Source organism: Beta vulgaris, chromosome 8, assembly GCF_026745355.1.
Source record: "Beta vulgaris subsp. vulgaris cultivar EL10 chromosome 8, EL10.2, whole genome shotgun sequence".
NCBI lineage: Eukaryota > Viridiplantae > Streptophyta > Magnoliopsida > Caryophyllales > Amaranthaceae > Beta > Beta vulgaris.
In genome coordinates, this window is record NC_079209.1 from 29,172,501 (window position 1) to 29,196,289 (window position 23,789).

Below are 23,789 nucleotides of genomic sequence, written 5' to 3' on the forward strand. Positions count from 1 at the left end.
ATAGTATGCAAACATATCAAGTATACACTAGATCTCGTAGGAGAACTTTTGAACCAATGGCTGAAACCCCTGAACAATTGCTTGGGAGACTGAGATCTCTTGAACAACTTTCGCAACGTATGGGTTTAGTGTTGCAAAACCAATTAGGAAATAATGGTGGAGAGGACCCACAAGCTGTCATGGTAATGAAGTTAGCAACCCTTAATGTAACAGCCCGCACTTCCGAGCTGCTAGCTAATCATACTTAACATTCATAAAACTCCATTAACACTTAATAACCCCGAATTAAATATTTACTCGCAGCGGAAACAAAACATTTTTACTCGATCCTGGACCTGTGGGTCATGGCCCACAACATATCATCCTCAATAACCAAATAACAGATTACATAATATCTTACTCGAATCCCAAAATAATATAATACTTAAATATCAAATGAAAACTTAATATTCTACAACTTATATTCTATATCTAACTTCGAATCACTAATATATTTACAATTCAATAATCAATTCTTTACTTTCGATCCACTATGAGCTCTCAATACAAACCTGCAAATTACAAAAGAAAATACAAAACAAAAACAAAACTAAAATGAGCGAAAAACTCAGTAACTTTACTTCAGCCCGTCAAAACGGTTTTGGTTCATAAACATTTTTCATATCAGAAACAACTTGGTAATTGTTCGGAATAATTCATCTTTTAAATATATCGCTGGCATAACTTAATCACATTACATAAATCGCTGGCAAGTACAGGCTTATAACATTACTTAACATAATATTCGACCTTATCTGGTCTTAACTCATACACGAATCATTTTACTCCACCTGTACCTTGCCCACTCTTCATCTCAGTTCATAAACTAAGCCAGCTAACCATTTCGAAAACGTTTTCCCATTTTCATACTCAAATCACATTTCTAGAATACTTTATAGTTTCCGAACAATTCCAATCACATAACAAAAGTATTATTCTTTCATAACCATCAAATATCAATTCACAATTAACTTATAAATATGCATCTATAACCATGGCCATGACTACAAACAATGTATGATATTGAAAGCACGATATCACATGGGGATGTAAATTCATTTTGCTGAACATAAAGGTTACCTCAAATGCAAACCAATTCTTTACTAACAAAACTCCAAGATCCTCATATTTGATGACCAACTCAATCTTAAATTCCGCAAATTATCTTCATAGCCATATTCCATCATAGACCTCAAAACAATAGCAACAATTAATAATTATTCTCACTAAATTCGAATAAGGAAGCTAACTTGACTAACTTTCTTAATAGACCTTTCTTCCTAATTCGACTTGTCCTTTTCTAGATAACTAACTTCGTTACTCAATAAAATCATGGAGCAAAATAGTTAAATATGATTTCGTATTTCATAATATATAAGCTAAGTAGGAAAATCAATATAATATACTCCCAAAAGTTGAAACTAGGTAAATTTAATTTGTATAATCAAAAGTCATAAACTTTAATAACTTTTAAATACTACCCAAAAAAAAACAGAAAACTAAGGTAAACCCAATCCTTAAATTTTACAAACCCTTATCACAACTAATTTTTCAATCCCACTGTAAGATTTAGAACTGAATTTACTAGTGTAATCCAACAATAATAATCTGAATTTGCTATTATACCCAAGATTCGAATTTTGGCTTTGAAGAAGGTTCTTAACAACATCAATCATAAATTCTGAATTTAGGTTCTTGGAATTCAATGGAAGAAAAGGAAGAAATAGATTTAAATTATACCTTCCAAAGACATTCAACTGATCAAATATCAACAACAAATACTGTCGCACAGCAGCAACGCATTAGAAATTTCAGCAATAACACCAAACTTGCAAAGGGCATAACTCATAGCTCCAAACTCCGAATCGAGTGATTTATGTGCCCTAATTCATTATCTCGAAGAGATCTACAACTTTGATGAAGAAACAAGGAGCAAATTTGGATTGCATGTTGGATTAAATTGCAGAACAGATGGACGAAAACATAGGAGATGCGAGAATGAAGAATTGGGGTTCTTAGATTTGCCCAAAATCAGAAAACTTATGGAGATTACATCTCAATGGTGGAGATTTCATGAAATTTTGACAACTCAATTTGAAAGCTTTTCTCCTTTTGACACAATGAAGGAAGTTAGGATGTGTTGTCTTTTAACAACAGTTGACACGAGGAAGGATAGAAAAGAATGAGACGTTTTTTTTTCTCTTTTAATTTCCTAAGCTTAAAATATAAATCAGAAAATCATATAAGTGATTTACCATTATAACATTAATATTCCCTTTTACCTTAAAATATTTAAATCAATCTTACTAATAGAATATCATAATTAAGCTAAGTTAAATATTTAGCTCATAATAAATCTGCTTAAAAATACGGACTGTTACACTCTACCACCCTTAAAATAAATTTCGTCCTCGAAATTTAAAAACTTAAAACTTTAGATCATTTCAAAACGAATACATTACATAAAACATTCTCACAAAAGTTAGCTCAGAACTCATAACGAACTATAATATCTCAAAAGAAAATTTTCCTAACTTTCTGCAATCTCAATCAATATAATCCGGTCTTCCTTTTATAGCCACTTAAATCTAAATCCCAATATAACTTTCCACTTTTGCAATTTTCACAACACTCAACCTTCGATTTTCTCAATTTCAATTCCTTAATTTTCAACTAACTAATAACCCAAATCAATTTCAAACGTTCCCATATATCTTCCTTAAACTTATATGCTATGATATGAAGATCACAACAACTCCGAAATAACCATGCTCTGATACCACCTGTAACAGCCCGCACTTCCGAGCTGCTAGCTAATCATACTTAACATTCATAAAACTCAATTAACACTTAATAACCCCGAATTAAATATTTACTCGCAGCGGAAACAAAACATTTTATCGATCCTGGACCTGTGGGTCAGGGCCCACAACATATCATCCTCAATAACCAAATAACAGATTACATAATATCTTACTCGAATCCCAAAATAATATAATACTTAAATATCAAATGAGAACTTAATATTCTACAACTTATATTCTATATCTAACTTCGAATCACTAATATATTTACAATTTAATAATCATTTCTTTACTTTCGATCCACTATGAGCTCTCAATACAAACCTGCAAATTACAAAAAAAATACAAAACAAAAACAAAACTAAAATGAGCGAAAAACTCAGTAACTTTACTTCAGCCCGTCAAAACGGTTTTGGTTCTAAACATTTTTCATATCAGAAACAACTTGGTAATTGTTCGGAATAATTCATCTTTTAAATATATCGCTGGCATAGCTTAATCAATTACATAAATCGCTGGCAAGTACAGGCTTATAACATAATTAACATAATATTCGACCTTATCTGGTCTTAACTCATAACGAATCATTTTACTCCACCTGTACCTTGCCCACTCTTCATCTCAGTTCATAAACTAAGCCACTAAACCATTTCGAAAACGTTTTCCCATTTCATACTCAAATCACATTTCTAGAATACTTTATAGTTCCGAACAATTCCAATAACATAACAAAAGTATTATTCTTTCATAACCATCAAATATCAATTCACAATTAACTTATAAATATGCATCTATAACCATGGCCATGACTATAAACAATGTATGATATTGAAAACACGATTTCACATGGGCATGTAAATTCATTTTGCTGAACATAAAGGTTACCTCAAATGCAAACCAATTCTTTACTAACAAAACTCCAAGATCCTCATATCTGATGACCAACTCAATCTTAAATTCCGCAAATTATCTTCATAGCCATATTCCATCATAGACCTCAAACACAATAGCAACAATTAATAATTATTCTCACTAAATTCGAATAAGGAAGCTAACTTGACTAACTTTCTTAATAGACCTTTCTTCCTAATTCGACTTGTCCTTTTCTAGATAACTAACTTCATTACTCAATAAAATCATGGAGCAAAATAGTTATATATGATTTCGTATTTCATAATATATAAGCTAAGTAGGAAAATCAATATAATATACTCCCAAAAGTTGAAACTAGGTAAATTTAATTTGTATAATCAAAAGTCATGAACTTTAATAACTTTTAAATACTACCCAAAAAAAAAAAACAGAAAACTAAGGTAAACCCAATCCTTAAATTTTACAAACCCTTATCACAACTAATTTTTCAATCCCACTGTAAGATTTAGAACTGAATTTACTAGTGTAATCCAACAATAATAATCTGAATTTGCTATTATACCCAAGATTCGAATTTTGGCTTTGAAGAAGGTTCTTAACAACATCAATCATAAATTCTGAATTTAGGTTCTTGGAATTCAATGGAAGAAAAGGAAGAAATAGATTTAAATTATACCTTGCAAAGACATTCAACTGATCAAAGATCAACAACAAATACTGTCGCACAGCAGCAACGCATCAGAAATTTTAGCAATAATACCAAACTTGCAAAGGGCATAACTCATAGCTCCGAACTCCGAATCGAGTGATTTTTGTGCCCTAATTCATTATCTCGAAGAGATCTACAACTTTGATGAAGAAACAAGGAGCAAATTTGGATTGCATGTTGGATAAAATTGCAGAACAGATGGACGAAAACAGAGGAGATGCGAGAATGAAGAATTGGGGTTCTTAGATTTGCCCAAAATCAGAAAACTTATGGAGATTACATCTCAATGGTGGATATTTCATGAAATTTTGACAACTCAATTTGAAAGCTTTTCTCCTTTGACACAATGAAGGAAGTTAGGATGTGTTATCTTTTAACAACAGTTGACACGAGGAAGGATAGAAAAGAATGAGATGTTTTTTTTTTCTCTTTTAATTTCCTAAGCTTAAAATATAAATCAGAAAATCATATAAGTGATTTACCATTATAACATTAATATTCCCTTTTACCTTAAAATATTTAAAACATAATCTTACTAATAGAATATCATAATTAAGCTAAGTTAAATATTTAGCTCATAATAAATCTGCTTAAAAATACGGACTGTTACACTTAAACCTCCAATTTTTGTTGGAAAGGAAGACCCCTTACTCTTAGAGAACTAGCTAAGAGACTTTGATAAGTTATTCATTGCTACTGGGACACCTGAAGCTCAAAAATTAGACCAAGCTACCTTTTATTTGAGGGAGGATGCAGACACTTGGTGCGACAGTCAAGGACCTATTGTTAGAGCTTAGGATCGGAAAACTTTAATTGGAATGCTTTTAAGGTTGCTATTAAGGATAGATTTTTCCCTGAACATATTAGGAGGAAGAAATACAATGAGTTCACTAGATTTAACCAGGGAGGTACTATGTCTGTACAAGAATATGCCCAAAAGTTCAATGAGTTGGCTAGATTTTGTCTAACTGTTGTGCCAGATGAGAGAGCCAAGGCTCAAAAGTTTGAGGATGGGTTAGCATTTAGAATTCAGTCTAGACTTCGCGGAGCAACTTGTGCAACTTTTAAGGAGGCTTATGCTAAGGCTTCTAATATTGAGAGGATTTTGAGGCCCGAAGAGGAAGTTATTGGGAGGAATAAGAGAAAATACCCACCTAATAACCAAAATGACCATGGAAATGACAAGAAACCTCGATATGGGGGTAACAATAATAATGGGGGCAATAATCACACTAATGGTGGTGGTAATTATTAAGGGAATCGTAGCAACTACCAAGGTCAGGAGAGATCAAACTAGCAGGGATCCCGTACCTAGAACCCTACATGTAGGAAGTGTAATAAAAGCCACCCAGGATTTACCTGTCAAGGAGACCCAATAACTTGTTATGCTTGTGGAGAGAAAGTACATAAGGCTAATCAATGTCCAGAGCGTCAGAATAATGGACAAAACGGGAACAATTAGGGGAATAGGAATGGTCACGGGTCTAATAGAAACCAGAACAACAACAAACGCCCCTATAACAACAACAACTCCCAGGGTCAGGCTTCGAATGCTCAAGGAGGGAACACTACTCAGCATAATGGTCAGAATAACAATCGAGCAAATGGATCAGAGGAAACAACAATCAGAACAACAATGGAAATGACGCTCGAGGCAACAATGGAAGAATCTATGTTATGAACCAAAATGAAGTAGACACCAACGCCAATATTATGACGGGTACTTTCCTCGTAAACTCTAACCTTGCTTACTTGCTTTTTGATTTTGGGGCGTCTCATTCTTTTATAGCTAGTTTATTTGTTGAAAAGTTAGGTCTAAAACCCTCAATATTGTGTCAAACTTTGATTACAATACCTTCAGGAGAAATAGTTCCTTGTAGTTCTCTATACCTAGACATAACCATTACTATATTAGGATCTGATTTGCCTGCTAATCTTATTCAGTTTAGCCTACCCGACTTTGATGTAATATTGGGAATGGATTGGCATGCTAAGTATAGAGCTAGGATAGAGTGTCATACCCAAAAGGTGTCTCTTAGGGGGGGCAAAGGGAAATGAAATATCCTATCAAGGAATTGTTTCTAAACCTGGAGTCAGTATTGTGTCATCCATGTCATTCAAAACCTATATTAGGAAGGGTTACCCCATCTATTTGTGCCATGTGAAAGATGTGAGTGTGGAGGATGTAGAGATATCTCAAATACATGTGGTGAGTGAGTTCCAAGATGTTTTTCCAGAAGAAATTCCAGGGATGCCATTAGTGAGAGAAATGGATTTTAAAATTGACCTAGTGCCTGGGACTGGAGCTATTTCTAAGGCACCATATAGGTGGCACTTGCAGAGATGCAAAAGTTGAAAGTGCAATTGGAGGAATTGTAGGAGAAAGGGTACATTAGGCCAAGTGTTTCACCTTAGTGAGCACCAGTGTTATTTGTTCGAAAGAAGGATGGAACCTTGAGGTTGTGTATTGATTATAGAGAGTTGAATAATGTCACACTAAAGAATAAGTATCCATTGCCTAGGATTGAGGATTTATTTGATCAACTTAAGGGTGTTGGAATTTTCTCTAAGATTGAATTGAGGTCTAGGTATCACCAATTGAGAATTACGGAGGAAGATATACCAAAAGACACCATTTCGTACGAGGTATGGGCATTATGAGTTCACAGTGATGCCATTTGGACTTGCTAATGCACCTGCATCATTTATGGACCTTATGAATAGGACTTTTAAGCCATATTTAGATAAATTTATGGTGGTGAATATTGATGATATATTGGTGTATTCGAAGGACATAGAAGAGCATGAAGGTCATTTAAGGAAAGTTTTAGAGATACTTCAAGAGAAAAAGTTGTATGCTAAGTTATCAAAATGTGAGTTTTGGCTTGAGAAAGTTGCATTTTTGGGTCATGTGATTTCGAAAGAAGGCTTTGCTATAGACCCATAAAAAAAACAAGCAGTAATAGAATGGGCGAGACCTAATAATGTGACAGAGATTAGAAGTTTTTTAGGACTTACTGGCTACTATAGGAGGTTTGTACGAGATTTCTCAAAAGTAGCTCAACCTTTGACAATATTGATGAAGAAAACAACTCGATTTCAGTGGGGCGAGAAGTGTGAGAAAGCGTTTCAAGAATTGAAGCAAAGACTTACTTCAGCACCAGTTTTGACGTTACCATCTGGATTAGAAGGTTTTGAGGTGTTTAGTGACGCTTCTAAGAATGGGTTAGAATATTGATGCAACATGATAATAGTTGCGCCCGACCCGACCCGGCCCATGATCACCTCTACTATGCCCACTTACACAACTAAGTTTTGATATGCATATACTTTATTTACATTGTTTGCATGTTCACATTCCTAGGATTTGAACATGAAGCCAGAGCGTGTTTACTTAGATGAACTTAAAACTAGCAGTTTAGCTTACAAAGTCAAAATGAAGGTAATTGAAAAGGGACGAGCTAGGGTTTCTCCTAAAAAAGGCATACTTTACCAGAACCTTCATCTAGAAGATGATAAGGTATGGTCCCTCTTAGTTCTTTGTTATCTTCCACAACCAATATAACATAATCTATAAATTGGTAATTCTAAGCATTTCTGTCCACCAAAGTACATTCCACATTTATTCCTACTTAAAAAGCGTAACAAGATCATGCGTACTATATGTTGAGCTGGGTAAAATAACTAAACACACTTTCACGTCTAATTCTAAGACCACACAACCACCTATTATAGATGTTCTTTGATGCAATAACAATTAGGTATTGTACATAAATAATCCCTGTTTTATGTAAAACGTACCCTATAAGGTATTTAAATATCCATATGCACTGTTATTATTACAAGGAAATCGAATGAGAGGGGGACTCTTTGGAGACCAGGTTGAAGGATACAAGGAAGCATTCGTGTAAGGAGTATGAAATTGTCAATGCTCCAATAAAGCCTGTAGAGGAGCACTATAGGCCACCTATATGAGCTTGGCTACTAGATGAGCTTTGGAACGCAAACAATCATTCAACCTATTAATTCTCAAGCAGATCCATTCTCCTAGATTGCCATAACATAACTTAAATTCCTAAAGTTGGAGATCCATCTGTAAGTTTGGTAAGTTGTAATTACTGTGTTTAACCAATATTTATAGTTGCATACTAGCACCTTCATATATATCTTGTTAACAACACAACCACGCTCAACCTATTTAACTACTATTCAGATATCATTGGTGTGGTCCTCTGTGTTGAAGAATAGGCACACACCATTTTGACACCCCAATCACGAGATAAACTGGTTCGTGAGATTGTTATAGCCGATTACAGGTGAACTACACAACATCTTTGTAGTTGATTTTTGTACATGCAATTTCTTGTTCCAAAAATCCTAACCTGCTGTTCTGGACTCATTATCAGCACCCAACAACTACTCATCATCTATACTTGAAATGACCTCACTGGACCAGATTGTGATCGCCTCTCTATCTGGGCTGCAAAATTCAGAGTGGTTGGCTTCACCGCCTTGAAAGTCACTACCCACAAAGGTACGATTTCAATTTGACAAATGATTAATTCTACTAAAATTGAGAAAACTTATATTCTCTGATATGGTTTAGGTTGTAGGTTTCTCACTTGCATCAACCATGTCCACAACAATTATCCATGAACCTTAAGGGGACAAGGCGATTGCGCTTATTGAATGGTGACCTTCCAGCCTTTCATTCCCATCTCACCAACACAGAAATCAGCTAAAGAAACTCACGTATCCAACTGTTTTCCAGAGCATTGAGGCATAAAGACACTCGTTGATAGGCAAGCGTGGGTCTTAGATGTTAGGAACCCATCCAAGGAGAAACTGGTCATGACAATCCAAACACTGAAACTTAAAAAGGTCAGATGCTTAACTATACACATTGCGAATTTTGTATTCACTTGCCAAATTTATAATCTGTCAACAGAATATTATGAATTGATTCCCTTACCACCTTACTACCGCACTGTAGTCATAACAAACTATACAATGAGGAAGTCTACTTATGAGTTGGATACCCTTTGCTTGAGCTAATAGATTGCTTCATCTGAACTAGGCTACTAACACTCTCCAAGAGGAACGTTGCTGGTTGAGAGTCATAATCCCCGAAGCTAACATTGACAAGGTACACGCGTACCTAGGCTGCTCTAATTGTGGCAAAAGCGCTGATGTGCCGGTAGGAGAAACATTCACATGTCCCACTTGTTCAGAGAAAAATGTCAACTCCATCCCTAGGTAAGTTGTACCTTTATCCAAAACTGTCAACTACTACTAATACAAGCTACTTCTTTATCCATCTTCACCTTAACGTGCTGGATACAGGGTGACTTTCAACTTTAACGTATCGGATGGGACCGATACAATTCCAGCAACAATGTTCAGTAACGATTTGGAGAAACTTTCAAGATGCCAGTTGAAGACATTTTCATGATCAAACATATTGTATGCAAACTTTCACTTCTTTTATATTTTTTGTTTTGTTTTAAATGTCAATATAATGGCTAGAATTCCCTTTAGTTTGACATATCTAATTAAAATCTTGCTCACATAATTTCCCGAATCCTTAAATTGCATATACAGTAAAAAGCTTACAAAGAAAAAGAGGACTCAATAAATAGATGCATTCAAATGCACACCTGGTATTAGTACTTATTTAAAATGTAGACATTGTATCCCACATATAAACTACGACTTGTTTTTTCTAAGCTTAACAATGCCTCTGACATACAACGAAATGTATCATATGAATTACAGTGCTCTTTTTTTTAATTTAAAAAATAACCAAGTCGCTATTATTATATTATTACCATTACAACAATGCACCATCTATTACTAATCAGTATTGAGTTGCCAGGATGATTTAAAGTCCTTCTTAGCTATTCAGCATCAAAGGCGAACCTCCGAGTTTTTTTAATGAAGTAGGCCCAAAAACAACTCTTTCGTTGAATAATGTGCTGCAATGAGTCCTCAAAAGAGTAGTCCTAGAAAATGAAGATGATGAACCTAATCCAAGCCTGGAGACTGCAACCAAGACCATGGATCATCGCGTTGGTCAAGTGATGTAGCCAACCCAAAACAAGAGCTTGTTGCTAAGGCCGCTGATTTACGCTCTAGCAAAAACAAACTTGCTACACATCATACTCCTAATGTATTTGCAAGAGAATCTTCCGCTGAACCCAATAAATCAACTACTACACTACCTTGAGGGTCTATTTTGCCGCAGGGAGTTAACCATGTCCTAAGATGAACTACTTTTTTTTTGCTACTAGGCATGGTTGACTTTTTGTAATTGTTATACTAAGGACTCAACGACATTTTTAGTAATGGTGCACGATCCTAAGCATGTTCTGTATCCCAACAATTACTTGTGTTGTTTGCTACTAGGCATGATTGCCTTTTTGTAATAGTTATACTAGTGACCCAACGACATTTTTAGTAATGACACACAATCCTAAACATGTTATGTATCTCAAGAATTACTTGTGTTGATATGGATTTCCATCCATTATATATTATGCAATCTAAGCACAACATGTTTTCACCTATCAAGTCCATATGTTTTCATTTCTATTATACTACTTGTGCTAATGCTTACATTTAAAGATCCACATATGTATTTTCTACTTTGGGGGATGGCGCATGTTATTTCCCTAGGAACACTACAAGAGGGGAGGTGAATTGTACGTGTAGAAATAAACGTAACTTTTTGTGGAAATTTAAACTTAAACGAATAAACAAGCTAGAGGAACACAAGGGATTTTTACGAGGAAAAACTTCTTGGGCCCAACAAGAAGAAACAACCTCGACCACTAGGGATTTTAAACTCAACTCTTTCACTAATTAGGCCAAACAACTTTGTTACAACCTAATTCTAACTCGAGCCACACCTTGAGTTCCTAAACTCAAGTTCCTGAGCCACTGTTCCCTTAACAGCAGTTCCTCTCAACTTCACTCGAAGTTTTCTCACTCATACAAGCTTACTCAAAGCCTCTCTCTTACAGAACTTCACTCAAAGTTCCCTTACCCCAAAAACCAAAATACAATTGATCGAAATAAGCTTAGTGGAATTAGAGTAAGAAAGCAAAGAACAAATGGCTATTATGAGAGAATGAAGGCACTGACACTTAATTAGTTAAACTCACTTAATTACTTAGTCAGAAACACTTTGGAACTTATTTAGACTTCAATATTTATAGTGAAATCACAAGAACGTGGGAGTAAAACTCGATTCATGTTAAGTCCATTAACCCATGATGTTCCTTCCCCTAAGGAACATTTCTCATCATGTCCCATGATCCCATGATCTCATTTGAACGTGGATATATTTTAGCCACAACTCCTAAAGATTAGGAGTTTCTTGAGCTTTATCCGAAAATCAGTTTAATAAAAAACAGTTTTATTTTAAAACTGAATTTTAATCTTTAAGAAAATATTATCTTTTAAATAAACTTTTCTAAAAACCGGATAATATTTTTCTTCTATTTTTCCGAAAAACAAATCTTTTCTTAAAAAGATTTTCTATTTAAAACTGATTTTCATTTAAGTAAACTAATTTCCTAATTTAGGCATGACTTACTCAATTTAATATAGTACCGTTTAACTTACAGCACGCCTAAGTCTAGTTCCTTTATAAACAAGTTCCTTTAACAGATTCGTTTAGTGCCACTTAGTTTGTTCCTTGAAAGGAACAAACTCTCATTCTCAATAAAAACTGCCACTATTCCTTACCATCCTTATTTTGTTCCTTTATAATGGAACTAGAAAATAAAACGCCTAGCTTTTATTCTTCTTGATCCAATGCTTGCTCCAGTATCAACTATAGAAACTTCTTTACTTAGCCTTTGAAATCCTCTCTTGACTTCTTCCTTGACTTCGTATTCTCCCAGTTCCTTTCATTGATACCTTAAACATCATACACTTAAATAACTCATTAGTTCACTACTTAGTTTGCATCTTTGTTTCTTTGTCATCAATCAAACTAGGGTTCAACAATTTCCCCCTTTTTGATGATGACAACAAAGGTACAAACTAAGGAATAACAAATAATATAAGTGAATGAAATGATAAAACAATAAAGAAGAAAATGAAAAATAAAACACAATTAAGTAAGTTACTTAAAGTTTGAATTTTGATTTTTCATTTACCTTAACCTATTTTTGATTTTTCATTTACCTTATTCTAATTTTTAAATTTTTTAATTTTTCAGATTTTTCAATTTATGTACAGTTTGTTCCTTAAATCCTTTCCCCCTTTGTCATCCTCAAAAAGAATAGACTCTGCATGTATTGATGAATTGATTTAACACCTTAAGACCATATGCAAGCACCATTGGTGGTTAAGTTAGAATTTCAAAGAGTAAACTTGCTCAAACATCAATCACATAATACTAGCCATTCCAAGGAAGAAATTATGCAGAAACATTCGAAACACAGACATAATAGCAAAAGTCATTGTTTATATATAGCACTTGTTCCATAACAAAAACAAAGAAAGAAAAGAAAAAGGATTAAACAAAAGTTGTGTTCCTTGAAAAGGAAACAGGAACAACAACAAAAAAAAACTAAGAAAGGGAAGGGGAATGGTGTTCCTCTACAACCTCTTCTTCAACCACATCCCCAGCTTCTTCATTACCTCCCATGAGTCACCAACTTGTTCCTTCAACTCCTCCAAAGCTAGGGCCATATATCCATCTTCTTTTGTTGTGCAATCACCGTATCACTTAGAATCTTCATAAGACTCATCATTTTGTCAGTTTTAGCATCCAAAGTCCAGTGAAGGTGATTATAAAATTTGATCATGTGTTGAGCAGGAAGACAAACATCATTAACCCAGCTACAGTCATCCGGAGATTCTTGCCTTACCCTTGGAACCTGAGGCAGAAGGTGATTTTGTGGAGGAACTGGAGGAGGTTGAGTGGAAGGCTCATCTGTTCCGGGAATGGAGGCAGAGGGAGAAGGGTTGTAAATGGGAGGAAGAAATGGTGGTGTTGGTGGAAGAGTTGTGGAGGTGGAAGCAAAAGGGTTAGGTCCTTTTATTTCATCCTTAATCTGCTCAAAACTGGAAGGAACAGAAAGGATGAGGGAGAAATGGAGGTATTTTGTGAAAGGAACAAGAGTTTTGGGATGTTGGTGGAGTGGGTTCCTTGAGAGTGGAGGGTTCCTGTTCCTCTGCATCGAAAGGACTAAAGGGGAGTCCTTGTTGAAGGAACAGAAACAGTAGGAGCAATTTTCAAACATTGCTCTTCCTCACTCTCTGAGGAACAGGAGGGGTAGGCTTTTTGGCAATGTGTTTGCGCCTCTTTGGTTTCGGTTCCTCCGGCTTAGGAACATGTTCCTCCAAGATAACATCATCATCTTGTTCCTCTATGTTAACCTTAGGCATTTTCCTTTTGCTTGAGGAACTAGGAGCTATTCTCCCTTGAATGAGTACTCCTTCTTGGACAGAAAGACCAAGTCCATTAAGAGTCTTCTCATTCAAGATGTTCCCTTGTTTGACTCCTAATGTAGGCCAACCAGTGAGTCTCACTTCAAAGTGATGAAGAGAGAGTTATCAATGCGCCATACCCAATAACACAATTATTTTCAATACAGTGGGTAAGATGTTGGATAAAGATAGAAGGGAAGTTTATTTGAATGTGATGGTCCAAACAAAACATATAACACATATCTAAGAGACCCACTTCATTCCTCTTTTCAGTGCGAGGAATGAGTGCTCTCCATACCAAGTTGAATAGAGACTTTGTGAAGGGGAGAGAGTAGGTTATGGTTTATTTTATTCTGACCAGCAGTTCCTCCAAAATATTCCACAATTTTGTCCTGAGGAAAATTCGGAAAAGAAACAGTTCCTTTCCGTTTAAAATATAAATTTGTTCCTTTGCAAGGAACTTCCCAAACTTTGCCCAATGTGGCTTGATTAAACTTAATTTTCTTTCCTCTAACCTCAGTTGTGCATAGTCCATTTTCATTTGTAAAATTCGCACAAAATTCATCCATAGCTAAAGGAACAAGTGCGTTGTTAAAGGCGAATTCAAACAAGAATTCCATTCCCTGTTCCTTTAGAATGGTAGTTAATTCATGAAATTCTACTCTATTTGCCCATTCTAGATCTACACAAAACCCAATACATACCTAGATTCGCTTCTTTCAACCCGTTTCTTGGAAGATGAAGAAACAGTTCCTTTGGAAGGAACATGCGTAACTTTTTCTTCTTCCCCCTGTGTTTGTTCCGGGGTTTCTTCTTCATCATCTTCCCCAATTAATTTTCTTCTTCGCAAGCTTCTTCTTGGAGATTCTAATTGTTGTTCATTCATGGGGGTTTTTGATTTTGGTCGATTTCAAGGGTTTTGGTAGGAGAAGGAGAGTTTTCCATTTTTGAGGAGTTGGAATTTTTGGATGTTGGAAAAGGAGAGTTGCGTGAGGTTTTTGTCATGATTTGAGGAAGAGTTGAGGTTTTTATGGAGTATGAAGAGGTGTGATGAATTTTTCGGCTATGGTGAAGATGAAGGGTTAGAGGAACACGATTTCTAATAATGGTGAATTAAGGAGGGAGTTTGCATGTAATAGTGTCTTTGACACGCGGGTAAAAATAAAACAAATAAAAATAAAAATAAAAGAAAAGAAAACAAAAAGACGATAAATAAGAATCAAGATCTAATTAAATCTGATTCCTTTTATTTTGGGATTTTTCGGATTTTTCGGATTTTTATGAGTTTTTAATTTTTGGAAGAAAAAATAATTGCTATAGGAACTCACTTAATTACTTAGTCAGACACACTTTGGAACTTATTTAGACTTCAATATTTATAGTGACAATCACAAAGAACGTGGGAGTAAAACTCGATTTCATGTTAAGTCCATTAACCCATGATGTTCCTTCCCCTAAGGAACACGTTTCTCATCATGTCCCATGATCCCATGATCTCATTATGAACGTGGATATATTTTAGCCACAACTCCTAAAGATTAGGAGTTTCTTGAGCTTTATCCGAAAATCAGTTTAAATACCAAAACAGTTTTATTGTTAAAAATGAATTTTAATCTTTAAGAAAATATTATCTTTTTAAATAAACTTTTCCTAAAAACCGGATAATATTTTTCCTATCTATTTTCGAAAAACAAAATCTTTTCTTTAAAAAAGATTTTCTATTTAAAAACTGATTTTCACTTAAGTTAAACTGATTTCCTAATTTTTAGGCATGACTTACTCAATTCAATATATTACCATTTTAACTTACAGCACGCCTAAGTCTAGTTCCTTTATAAACCAAGTTCCTTGAACAGATTCGTTTAGTGTCACTTAGTTTGTTCCTTAGAAAGGAACAAACTCTCATTCTCAAATAAAACTGCCACTGTTCCTTACCATCCTTACTTTGTTCCTTTACAATGGAACTAGAAAATAAAACGCCTAGCTTTTATTCTTCTTGATCCAATGCTTGCTCCAGTATCAACTTATAGAAACTTCTTTGCTTAGCCTTTGAAATCCTCTCTTGACTTCTTCCTTGACTTCGTATTCTCCCAGTTCCTTTCATTGATACCTTAAACATCATACACTTAAATAACTCATTAGTTCACTACTTAGTTTGCATCTTTGTTTCTTTGTGATCATCAAACTAGGGTTCAACAGCGCACATCACGCGTCGACCAACAACTAGTTGTTAAAAAATTGAGGATGCAAATACATTAATTTTTTGAAAAATTGAATTCAGACAGTCCCAAGTATGACCCATCTTCCAAAAACAATTCCACCTATTTAAAATCCAAAAAAATTCCCAACTTTGGACCTAATCTTCCACAAATGGACCTTATAACCCATTAACCTCCTATAGCAGATAAACTCACCCCACATGTGACTTGCACGTGGTTTTTAATGAAATTTCCCCCCCCCCCTTTTTTTCCCTTTCATTTCCCCAGTAAAAATTAATCTTTTTCATTCCTTTTTTTTGTCCTCTCTCTCTCCTCCCTCATAAGTTGAAATTGATTCTCCTCTTTCTCTTTGTTTCTTCTGTCATCAACTACAATCTTAATTTCTGAAAAATGGTGATTCCCGAAAATTCAAGTGGTTTCTCCTCCAATTGGGGTTGTAACACCCCGATAATTATCTTTTCTAGAAAATACTTTTATAATAAAACCTTAGAGAATTACCCAGGCATTATCGCCCGTGTGATAACGTTTCGGATTACTCAGAATTTTGCAGCGGAAAACAACTTTCTAAAACAACTTTATTAAAACTTATGAAACCAAAAACAATGTCAGAAACTAACACACACAAACTTAAAACTATTGTCTGAAAACATAAGTTCCTACGAAAACAACTTAAATGCTACTAGTAATACAAGAGTCTCTCCATTCCAAATTCCCAATGAGATGCATCTGCGAACCTGTAATGTCAATGATGTCTTGACTCTGCTCCCCCGAAGGATCACCACAGGATCAATAGGCAAAGCCATAATCACAAACACAACAAGCACATAATCAGCAAAGCTGAGTACTACATATCAGGCATAAATAATCCTAAACATGATACTACAAAAATATAACTTGCAGGGATAACTAATAATATAAACATATAATAATCTGCAGACAACTCTTACTGAACTAGACTCTAAACTTTATTTCTTTCTTTAAATGGAATAGTTATTGGACGAGTTGTCTCAACTTGAAAATAGGAAATACGGGAGCTACCACATATTCCAAAATGACCTGCGATATCGAGGAACCTTTGAACTAATGAGGAATGGTGATCAATCCAATCCTAGAAAAGCCATGGGCTACCACCATGTACTCCAACCCTTAGTGTCCAACTCTAGACGTGCACCAGTCTAAAGTCTATAACCTATTCTCGTTTCACTTTACGTTGAATATATTTTATTACTTGTGTTGACACCAACCAAGCAAATAACACATAACCAATAATCACTCAATCATAACAGAATTCCTTTTTATCTTTGGATTAACAAGTGTTCACAACTTATCAATCAAGACTCCTTTAACTTCTTTTTATACTTTACCAACTTACTTGTTGAACCTAGCCAACAATAAACTTTACCTTTATATAGGTATAACTTGTGACTTACCAAATAAGATCCACGGTTCTTATAAGATAATAATAATACTCAAGAATCCATGTAAAACATGATTCAATCTAACTTACATTAATTCACTCACGAATTAATACATAAACTTGACTTATCCTGCTTGCATCAAACTTTCATAAAAACATTTATAATCATAAATACTTCTAGTTTACATGTAGCACACAGGCAAATAACATGTAAAACAATTCCAGTAATCATATATATGAACAAATAGAGTCCTATACATGATACTAATAAATAAAACATTCTTAGAGCATGCTTCTAAATCATATAGCACGTAGACAATGTACGTACCTTGTATAAACAAATCTGTAGTTTACTCGCTAAAAGTCTCCTACTACGAAATCTCCGCCTAGAAAATAAAATAATGAAATAAATATCTCGAACTAAAATTTACAGCAACTTTAAAAAGATCAAAACCCCCTTAAATGTGTTTTAAAATCGTTTTTACGTACCAAACTTTCGTTATTTTTAATCCCTAGTATAGTACAACTATTCTAGTGATTAAAAATCATTTAAAACTCTTAAAACACTTATTTTCTAAAATTACAGCACTTATAATATTTAATAAATCTTCTGAAAATATATTTAATACATATAAAATTATATACTAACCAAATCTCATGATTTATACTTTATAAATATAGTTTCTAGTGATTAAAAACCCTAAAAACTATAAATTTCATGATAAAAACTGAAATAAACTTAACATATAAAATCTGGAATTTATTATACTAATAAACATAATGGCCGAAATTTTTTTAGGCATATAAAACAGTAATTTAAATCATAAACATTCTAATTAATAATAAAATAATATTAAAACTAGTACTTTAATGGAATCTTGAAGAGGAAGAAAAGAAAAACAACCACCACAATGGAGGAAGGAAGGCCGGACAGCACAGCAGCACGACAGCAGCGCGGCAGCAGGAATTTTCGGCTCAATCAAAGATTTGTGACGTTTCTTGTTGAACAAGAAACGTTACTTGAAGAAGAAGAAACAACTTTTGAAAGAAAATCAAGAATGGCGCACAAGGAGGAGTGAGAAGGAAAGAAGCGCCGAGTGAAGAGAGAGAGAGAGGAAATCACGTGTGAAGAGGAGAGAGAAATAAAGTGTGTAGGGTAAAATTTGGGTTTTTAAGATATTTAAATAGAGGTTTTTCCTTTTGGGCTTAGGAAAAGAGATTTTGATAAATGAAACTTTGATGACTAATAAGATGGGCTCATTAGGACTTTAGTCATCAAATAACCCTTTCCCTTTTTATCACTTTTGGGCTTTCGATTCCATTAAGCTTCCTTTTCAAATATACTTTTAGTAATTAAAACTCTTATTAAAACATACTTAATTAAAACAATAAAATTTTTATTAAGCTATGAAAAATATTTTTAGTTGACTTTTAAAATAGTCAACCCTTTTTAAAAGTCAAATCATTTTCCAAACTCATTTGGATTTAAATATAACTACATAAATACTTTAATATATTTATGAAAATTCTTTAAAATTGTGGGGGATTACAGGGGTGGTTTCATGTGGATGTGTGATTGTGGTGTTCCAACCAAAATTCGAACTGTGACGAAGCAAAATCTAAACCGTGGCAGGTTGTTCCGTGGTTGCGGCAATTATCCAGTGAGTATTTTGGCATGTATTGTTTAATTTAGGGTTTTCATCAAAAAGAATGTTGTTGAACTGAAATTTCTCTTTTTGGGGTGTTTTCTATCAGAAAGATTGTTGGTTTATTCAATAAATTAATAATCTTTTTAATTTCAGGAAAAGAATTGTGGGTTTTTTGACTGGTTATATGATGATGGACATAGCACTTGTAGTGGCTGTGAGAAGCTTGCGCAACGAATTAGTGTGGCTCAAAATCAAATCGATGCACTAACTGACAAGCTTACGATGATGAAGGTTAAGAAGGATCAAATGAAGGAGTCAAATGATATATTCAAAATGCAGCTATGTGAAGTCACTAATGAGAAGACCATGTGGAAGTATGGTGGTTTGGTTGCATTAGCTGTTTTCATGGATTTGGTTCACTTTTGTTTTGAGTGGGAAGTGAGGAATTGGTTTGGTAATAGTATAGTAGGAAAAGGGGTTGTTAGTTTTTCCTAGTTGATATTGTTAGTATGGTTGTTTGTTGTTGGTTGTTGTTGTTAGTATGAATTAAAGAGAATGTCCTGTTTTGCAGATTTTAATGAATGAATTTATGAAAAATGTTGATCCTCATTTACTTACTGAGCTACATTTTTGGCAAAATTATTAACAAACATGATCAACCACTATATACCAAAACAGTAGTAGCTAACAACATTATTGAAGCAGTTACAAGGTTTGCAAAAATCATCCACTATTAAAGTGACTGCTCACTTTTTCATCCAAAAGATATCCATTACATCAGCGTATTTCAAACATGATATTACTCAATTTGGCAGAGTTTAACAATCAACAAAACACAGTTCTAGTATGCCTATTTGCCAACAAAATAGCCAATGTAGTAGCTAATTGTTCACTACAGAGCTTTGTGTTCCAAAGTCATTACACACAATAGATGATTGGGTTCCTTGACTTAGCCCTGTACCCTGATTTAAAAAAAAATAAAAAAGTAGTGAGCATCACCATTTAACCATCAATCTCAATTAACATAACATTACAATAAACACACTTGCATTCAAAATAGAACTTCCATTGATGTAGTTATCCCCATTTGGTGCAATGTACACCCCAACACCAACTGGCACTTGTCAGCCTCTGCCTCTGCCCCTTCTTCCACCTGATCTACCTGCACCTCTTCCTCTATTTGAGCCACCTCTTCCTCCACCAGCAGCAGTTACACCCCTACCTCTTCCTTTTCCTCTTCCTCTACCTTCCCCCCCAATAACACCCCTAGACCCACCTCCTCCTCTGATAACTCTCCCTCCCCTTCCAGTTCTGGAAGGTTGGGCTGTCACTTGCAAAAACAGTAGTATTAGATTCTCCAGTTTGGCTCATTTGTCCATGGGACTGTTGGTTCACCCTTTGTCTTTTTGAATTTAGTGGAGGGATGGTAGGATTTCCTTCACTGTCCTTGTAGGCATCTTCTTTTGTTGTGGCTTGTGGAATTGTAGATTGAGCACTTCATTTGCATACCATGTCTAGTCAGTTTACCAGGTTTTTTAGGATCTTTGAAGGGGTCCTTGATCCTATTTTTCCTAGGTCGACCAGGTCCAACTTTAACAGGGGTGGGGCTAATGGGTAGTCAACCTTAGGCCAGTATCTCTCACTAACACAAGGTGGAATAGCTACCCCATATGACTTTAGGTAAGTCTCCCTAGTGTACCACTTTGCAACAAAATCCTCTGCATTTTTATGACAAAAAAATATACAAGCAACAACATGCAAGCAGGATATTCCTGTCAGGTCCCAGACATTACAAGTGCTGGTCCCCTTCTCTAAGTCAACTGATAAAGAATACATCAAATGGCTGACTTGAAAAATAGTGGCAGTTGATGGAATTACCCTACATTGAGCTGCTAATGCTTTTGCTTTGTCTAATTTTTTTTGTATCCTAGGGCATAAAAGGGCTGAACTCTTTTCCATCTCCATCTTCTTAACAGCTAATCCCTGCATTAAAGCAGTTCTAATATCTTCTAGCATGTAAAGAATGTGTTTAGTCCAAGCATCTATGATCCAACCATTAATTTTTTCAGCTAGGTTGTTAACAATGAAATCAACATTTGTATCTATGTTCATTTTGTGCCTACAAAATAATCTAGGGTTGTGTCTTTTAAAGGCTAAAACAGCTACAGGGCTAACCTTCTCCATATCTACAAGTGCATCATCATAATCTTGCTCACTGTATGTCTTAGCAGCCTTCCAAAACAGCTGCTTGAACTCATCCCCTCTGAATGTTTTGTGCCAGTGGGAATATATATGCCTAGCACAATGTCTGTGCTCTGCACTTTGCAAAACTCCCCTTCACTGCTGCCAAAATAGACTGCAAAACATGCAATAACACACAAGTTAGATTGTAAAACATGCAATAAACACACAAGTTGAAATTGAAACATTCATCAACAACTTACCAAGTCTCATATGAGATTATTGCCAACCCTTGTCCATTATTCAACAACAAACATTTCTTCACCTCTGTTAAAAACCAGGCCCAACTGTCATTATTCTCTCCCTCCACCACTGCCCAAGCCACAGGAAACATCTGGTCATTGCCATCCCTTCCTATGGCTGCCATTAACTGCCCTCCTTAGAATGTCTTCAAGAAACATGAGTCGATACATAATACTCTACTACATCCCTCAATCCAACCTTTTGCAACACCATCAAAGCAGACAAAAAGCCTCTTGAAAACTAGGGGTGACTTCTCATCATCAGCCACTAACACCAACTTTGTATCAGGACTGTTATGCCTTATTGCTTCCAGGTATTTGCCCACCTTCATGTAGTGCTCTTTCATTGAGCCATGTAACAGTTTATGTGCATGAAACTTGACCTTGTAAGCAACTGGTTCCTTTATTACAACCCTATACATCCTCCTCACTGACTCAACAATCTCCTTAGCTGGCTAATGTGGTAGAGCTTTAAAAATCTAAAGGAATTGTGCAGCTAACCAGGTTGATGTGATCTGGTTATTCTTCTCATGTTCCTTGTACAACAATGCTCTTTATCTACTGATTTCACCACATAACAATGTGTGGTATTGTCCCAGGATGCATACAACCTGAAACTGCATTCCTTGTTGCACCTCACCACTAATCTTTGTCCCCTAGCTTTGTGGCTTGTCACAATTCTCAAATTTCCCCCTTGATGGATGGCAAACCTTCTTACAGCTTCTCTGAAAGCCTCTCTATTTGGAAATCTTTGCCCTGCTTTCCATACAAATAAATCCCAATCTGTACCTTCCCCCACTACAAGCATCCTTGCCCTCTTTCTTCTTTCAACCTCAGCCTCATCATCACCTTCATCTGGTGAATCTTCTGCCCCCTCACTTTCTGCATAGTCACTCACATAACCACTCTGATCTTCTTCCCTAGGTTGTGCAGTTGACTTGCCTGTTTCAGCTTCCCTTTGAATTTTTTTGGCCAACTCTACAAGTTCTCTTTTGAATTTCCTCTTAGTCTCTCTAGACTCTAAGAATTCCTCATCACTATAGTCATCATCAGCCTCTACATCAGAATCTTCTTTTTCATCAATCTCTGATTCTTCCTCAAGGTTCAATTCCTCTTCTTCTAAATCAGTTAGCACATCACCATCCTCTGCCTCAGCTTCATATAAGGAATCACTGTTTTCCTCCTCACTACAACTCCCATACACTAGGTCTTTCAATGGTATAAGACTGTCATGCCTATAGTCATACCATCTGTAGTACTCATCTTCATCAATAGTTGGAATTGATGAGATTTCAAGGTTTTTGGCACATATGGGAGGAGAATTAGGGATTGGAGGGTTACTGGTACATGTAGGAGGAGAATTAGGGCTTGGAGGGTTACTGGTACATGTAGGAGGAGAATTAGGCTTTGGAGGGTTACTGGTACATATGGGAGGAGAAGTAGGGTTTGGAGGACTCTTTTGGTGGGGAGATTCAACTGGTGAAGGTATCACTGTGGTTGGAGATTATTTTTTAAACCTGGGACTGCTCCTTAGTGGGGACCCTTTTTTCCTTTTTGGGGTTAGTTTTCTAGGGGTTTGCTTTTTAGGAGTAACCTCATGTGCAACATACATATCAACGCACCTAGCTTTCACAGCAATGTCCCTCAATTCCAAAGCCTCAGCATCATGATAAACCCTCCTTAAACCCTCATCAAGTGTACAATTAGGTATGAGATAATGCACAGACACAATCTCCTTGTAACCACCACATTTTTAAACCAAATCTTCCAACAACCACCAACACATATGATCAGGGTCAACATGCCATGTTTTAGCTTCACCACCAAGGTAAACTAACCCCTTCCTAGCACTAGTGGAAAAATGAAGAAGGGTTGTGCTAAAAAAAGGCATGTAGGGCTGCGCTTTTTGACAGCAGCCCTTTCAGTAGCAGCCCTTCACTTTTTAAGTAGGGCTGCGCTAGAAAAGCGCAGCCCTTAAGCTAGAAGGGCTGCGCTAGTTAGGAAAAAGCGCAGCCCTTCTAGCCCAGAAGGGCTGCGCTAGTTAGGAAAAAGCGCAGCCCTTCTGAGCTAGAAGGGCTGCGCTTTTTCCTAACTAGCGCAGCCCTTCCTACCAAAAAAAAAAAAAAATAAAAATTTTTTTTTTGACATTTTT

The 23,789-nt window shown here is 35.5% G+C and overlaps 1 protein-coding gene, 1 long non-coding RNA gene and 1 pseudogene across 2 annotated transcripts; 1 reads left to right on the forward strand and 2 right to left on the reverse strand.

Moving 5' to 3' along the window:
• Nucleotides 1-405: 405 nt before the first annotated feature.
• Nucleotides 406-4,896, reverse strand: LOC125492539 (uncharacterized). Its single transcript, XR_008967403.1, has 4 exons — nucleotides 4,393-4,896; nucleotides 3,729-3,839; nucleotides 1,780-3,167; nucleotides 406-551 (listed from the first exon to the last, which is right to left on the reverse strand). It is a non-coding gene; the product is annotated as an uncharacterized LOC125492539 (long non-coding RNA).
• Nucleotides 4,897-7,096: 2,200 nt separating this feature from the next.
• Nucleotides 7,097-20,564, forward strand: LOC130589878 (uncharacterized; annotated as a pseudogene).
• A 108-nt stretch (nucleotides 20,565-20,672) lies between these two features.
• LOC104901202 (uncharacterized) lies at nucleotides 20,673-21,762 on the reverse strand. The gene is made up of 2 exons (XM_010688754.1): nucleotides 21,599-21,762; nucleotides 20,673-21,489 (listed from the first exon to the last, which is right to left on the reverse strand). Exons 1-2 carry the CDS (start codon nucleotides 21,760-21,762, stop codon nucleotides 20,673-20,675), a joined length of 981 nt encoding a protein of 326 aa, XP_010687056.1.
• Between the last annotated feature and the right edge of the window lie 2,027 nt (nucleotides 21,763-23,789).

Excerpts from the sequence above, each read along its gene's own strand:
- LOC104901202 (XM_010688754.1), bottom strand. The coding sequence starts at position 21,762 with ATGGCAGCCATAGGAAGGGATGGCAATGACCAGATGTTTCCTGTGGCT. Across the intron at positions 21,490-21,598 it reads ATAATCTCATATGAGACTTG|GGGAGTTTTGCAAAGTGCAG; the intron begins GTAAGTTGTTGA and ends GCAGCAGTGAAG.